General features: G+C 50.7%; 1 protein-coding gene across 1 annotated transcript; it reads right to left on the bottom strand.

Annotated features, from left to right (window-relative positions):
* Window positions 1–1,815: 1,815 nt before the first annotated feature.
* On the bottom strand, window positions 1,816–4,167 carry LOC137592724 (leucine-rich repeat transmembrane neuronal protein 4). The gene is made up of 2 exons (XM_068311075.1): window positions 4,057–4,167; window positions 1,816–3,344 (listed from the first exon to the last, which is right to left on the bottom strand). The coding sequence occupies exons 1-2, from the start codon at window positions 4,058–4,060 to the stop codon at window positions 1,816–1,818; spliced, it is 1,533 nt and encodes a 510-aa protein (XP_068167176.1). The 5' UTR covers window positions 4,061–4,167.
* Window positions 4,168–5,142: the final 975 nt, after the last annotated feature.

Below are 5,142 nucleotides of genomic sequence, written 5' to 3'. Positions count from 1 at the left end.
ACAGTGAAACAGTCCAGGTTCACACAGTGAAACAGTCCAGGTTCACACAGTGAAACAGTCCAGGTTAACGTAGTGAAACAGTTCAGGTTCACACCGTTAAACAGTCCAGGTTCACACAGTGAAACAGTCCAGGTTCACGCAGTGAAACAGTCCAGGTTCACGCAGTGAAACAGTCCAGGTTCACACAGTGAAACAGTCCAGGTTCACACAGTAAAACAGTCCAGGTTCACACAGTGAAACAGTCCAGGTTCACACAGTGAAACAGTCCAGGTTCACACAGTGAAACAGTCCAGGTTCACACAGTGAAACAGTCCAGGTTCACACAGTAAAACAGTCCAGGTTCACACAGTGAAACAGTCCAGGTTCACACAGTGAAACAGTCCAGGTTCACACAGTGAAACAGTCCAGGTTCACACAGTGAAACAGTCCAGGTTCACACAGTGAAACAGTTAGAAGTAAAGCAGCATTGCTCCACAGTCACTTTTAATTCAGTTGATTCTGTTCCAAGATCAAGCTCAGAGGAACCATAATTTATTGCCAGACTAGCTCAGAAAAAATAAAGTCTGGCAGATCCAGATTTATAATGGATCCACAGCCTACATTGAAACACCAACCACACAAATGTACCTTTCTTTTCCATAATTTTTCCCTGAGTAATTAAAGAAAATGTTTAAAGCGTCACAAACAAAAAAACTTATTCCGGGTCAGCTGCTTTTATCCAGATCCACACCAAACTTTAATGAAGTCTATTCTGGTCCAAGATCCAACCTCCCACAAAGTTTCACAGAAACCTATTCAGCAGTTTTTTTTACGATCCAGTTCTCAAACCAACAAACAGGTTTAGAAGAGAACTGATAAAAGCTGTTATATAAAGGAAAATGGATTCATAGCATAAGAAAACGATAATCAAGCAGAGGTTAGAGGTTCTGGAGATAAAGTCAGAGAGGCCAGACTGAGATGGTTTGGACATGTCCAGAGGAGAGATAGTGAATATATTGGTAGAAGGATGCTGAGTTTTGAACTGCCAGGCAGGAGGCCTAGAGGAAGACCAAAGAGGAGGTTTATGGATGTAGTGAAAGAGGACATGAAGGTAGTTGGTGTGAGAGAAGAGGATGAGAAGACAGGGTTAGATGGAGGACACTGATTGGCTGTGGAGACCCTGAAGGGAAAAGCCGAAAGGAAAAGAAGAAGAAGAAGTATAAATAAATTGATTAGTGGTTGTATTGAGGCCCCTGATCTCAAAACCTACAGCAGGTCCAGATCCAGAGATGTGAGGGGATCCTAACAGACTTAAACTGGGTAAAAAAAAGTCTGAGACGATTAAAACGTTTAAAAGAACCCAGACAGAAATGTATCTCTACTTGGCTGCAGGCCTTCATGGTGTTTTCTCGCCTGTGGCGACTGTTTGAAGATAAAATAGCGAGTGAAGTCTTAAACACGCAATCGCTCGAAGCACAAAACCATCAGCCGTTATCAGAGCGAATATTTACGGATGTCAAAACTCGTACGACATGTGCGTTTGCTGTGGTCGCAAATGCACGGGATAGGGGGGGACCACCTGCACGGCGACTTGATGTCAGGCGTTTGAAGTGAAAGTAGTCAATGAGCTAATCGACGTGACGTGCGCTCACTTTGGTTATCGAACCTCTCGCGGTTAGGAGAGGATAACAGCTGGGTAATCATGCGCAACGTGAAACAAGTCGCCGTGCATTGATTTCCTTATCCCAGACACAGACAAGAGCAGAGAAAGGAAGCCGAGCAGATTGTTAGAAATTTACCTCTCATGCCTTCGCAGTGGAAATTGATTTTTGGAGGTCATACCTCACATTCCCTGGAGCCTGAGATGGTGTATGTGTAGGGTCCAGTCCCATTAACCAGCACATCCATAGTCTCTGAGTGGGAAGGCTTGTAGTCCACATAGTACTCCTGCAGCGGGGAATTCAGGGAGCGCTCTGCCTCCCGTGACTTTTTCTGCCGCTTTTTACCCGCTGAGCGCTGCTGGAGCTGTTTGAGGCTGCTGGGATACCGTTTCCATGAAACGTAGATGACCAGCAGGATAATAGTCACCGATAAGAGGAGGGCCACGCTGCCGGCAACGATCTTGTGGAAGGAGACATACTCTGTATCCGGCATGGGGGAGGTTGGGGAGGCCTCGGTGGGAGTGGGGGAGGCTGTCCTGTTCCAGGATGTCTTCTCCGTGGGAAGAGGCACCGGCTCGGGTTGAGCCGTTGAAGTTGGGGGCTTAGAAGTCGGGATAGGGGTCGGTGTTGCCGTACAGACGTTATAAGTCTCCACCACGTCGGTCACCTTCTCACCTTGCGCCTCCTTCGGGCCGGCGCAAATCATAGTGGACTCCCTGTTGCCCTTAAAGGCCTGCAGCCAGGCCGCCAGGGGGCAAATGTTGGGGTTACAGTACCACAAGTTACCAGCCAGGCTGATGGCGGTGAGCGAGATCCAAGTATCCACCGTCTGCTGCGACACATTGCTGAGTTTGTTGGAGTCCAGGTTGAGAGTCTGTAAGTTGGGGAGGCATTGAAATGTGCTCGGTTCCAACGCCTGGAGCTCGTTTCCTGAGAGGTCCAGCTTTTGCAGAGAGGTCCACATCCAGGGCAGACCCTGGGTCAGAAGCTTGACGCGATTCCACTGCAGATAGAGCGCCCTGAGGTTAGTCAGGCGGGGGAAGTGAGCCAAGTTGATCTTGGAGAACTGGTTGTGCTCCAGATGGAGCTCGATGAGCTTGAGGAGTCCCGCGAAGGCGTTCCGCGTCAGACTTCGCAGTCTGTTGTAGCCGATGTCGAGAAACTCCAAGTTGCGGCAATCGAGGAAAATTCGCATCGGGATGGTTTTTAATGAGTTGGACCGCATGTGTAGACTGAGGAGCTTCCGTAGACCAAAGAACTGATTGGGTTGGAGAACCTGCAGTTTATTGTAGGAAAGGTCGAGGTTGCGTAGATTTGGAACATCAAGAAAGGTGTTGTTTTTGAGCAGTTGGATCTTGTTGGAACTGAGAATCAGTTCTTTGAGCCTTCGGATGCCATGGAAGGCTTGTCCATCCACGGCGTTGATGTAGTTGTGGTCCAAGTAGAGCCAAACCAGTTGGCTCAGGCCGGCAAACTGGTGCGCGTGGAGGTTGGCCAGGCTGTTGTAGCGCAGCGACAGTCCCTGCGTGCCGACGGACACGTTGCTTGGAACGTCGCGGAAGGCGTTGGATTCACAGTAGATGATTTTCCCGTCACATCTGCAGCTCTGGGGGCAGGGACGCTCGCGGATGGCGCCCGGAGCGGCGGCGGCGGCGGACAACCAGGCAGGAACCACGAAGGTCAGAACAGCGAGAAGGAGAAGTCCTGCAAACAAAGACATAAAGGGATCAGGAAGATCAGATCTGAATCCACTGCGGTGGGTCGTCTTGGGTGGTTCAAGGGGTGGAGGTCAGAGAAAGCGCCACCTACAGGCAGCCGGGGATAATGCAGATTCAGTCATCATGGGCATTTGGTTCCATAAAGACCACAGATCCAGATCCTCCTTAGAGGAAAATCAGATCAAAGTTCTCGACTGATGATGATGAGGGTCAGCCAATCAGGAGGTGCGATTTAGTTTAGGTGCAGAATCCGGTACAAATGAATCTGTTTAGCGTGGAGAAATACTTTTAACTGGTTTTTGATTGATGGTGAGTCAAGGATCTGGACCCGGGTCACTCTTCCTCTTCCTCCAAACCCCACCGCCCTTCAGCAAAGTTTCCTCAAAATCTACGGGCAACTTTTAGAGGTGTGTTGTAAACAAAGCATGTAAGCAAAACATGTAAACAAACATGTAAACAAACATGTAAACAAACATGACCTCCAGTTCTGTCTGGCAAAGGTCAACACGGTGAAATAAAGAGACGCATCCGGTTCTGCTCCTCTTCCTCATCAAACCGATGGAAACTGGAGATGTTGATGGATGGGTATCAGAAATAATCGATCAGACAGAGAGAGGTGAGCGCACGCACACACGCACACGCACACACACACACACACACACACACACACACACACACACACACACACTGGAACGAACCCATGTCTGCGCGCTGCGGTCCTCCCGGTGTTCAGGGCTCCCCGGTGCGGCTCCACATGTCACGCGTCCGGTCGGGACACCTGGACACGCGCCGATCCGGTCTGTCTTCACGGGAAACGGGCGCGAGTCGCGTCGCAGCCGCCGCACACCTGTGGGAGACGTGGGGAGCTCCGGGGGGCGCGCATCAACCCCCGCCCGGAGTCACCGCAAAGCATCAGCCCGATGGTGCAGAGGAGTCGAACCCGCAGCCCGGTGGCGGTGGGGGGGTTGAGGTGGGGGGGGGGGTCACCACGCAGGTGTTCGGTGCAGGTGAAGCCGCGGGACGCGCGTGGGGACATGAGAGGAAGAGCATCCGCTGCCGGTGGCGTCAGGAGGGAATGAGCAACAGGAGCGCAGACCGCCGCGGCTCGTTCCGGGAGGACGGCGCCCCCTGCTGGTCACCGGAGGACGCGCGGTTCGTGCCGGTTCAGTGAAGACGCACCCCGGATGAGGAGCTCCGTCCTGCTCCAGCCAATCACAGACGACCTCCACGGGTCCTCTGTAAACACACCTGGAGTCTTAAAGCTACGTCACCCCCCCCCCCCGCCAGAAAAAATAAAACCTCAGGAAGAATCATCAAGAGATGAGGGTGGGTTTATAATTTTATGTGTGTGTGTGTGTGTGTGTGTGTGTGTGTGTGTGTCTGTGTGTCTGTGTGTGTGTGTGTGTGTGTGTGTGTGTGTGTGTGTGTGTTGATCCAGAACCAAGACCAAATAAAATAAAAGTCACGCATCCAACACCTCAGCAGCGCACCGTTAGATCAGTTAGCTGAAGGGCACACACACACACACACACACACACACACACACACACACACACACACACACACACACACACACACACACACACAGACGGTGCAGAAAAACACGTTTCTTTCCTTCATTAACGGAGAAGCTCCAGGAGAGTTGATCAAATCTATCGATCAGCCGTTAATGATTAGATCGCACAACGCATAATGATGACCTCATCATCATCATCACCATCATCATCATCATCATCATCACCATCATCATCATCACCATCATCATCATCATCATCACCATCATC

The sequence above is a fragment of the Antennarius striatus genome, chromosome 3 (assembly GCF_040054535.1).
Source record: "Antennarius striatus isolate MH-2024 chromosome 3, ASM4005453v1, whole genome shotgun sequence".
Lineage (NCBI taxonomy): Eukaryota > Metazoa > Chordata > Actinopteri > Lophiiformes > Antennariidae > Antennarius > Antennarius striatus.
Note: the sequence above shows the minus strand (reverse complement) of the source record. Positions and strands in the feature narration are given on the sequence as shown.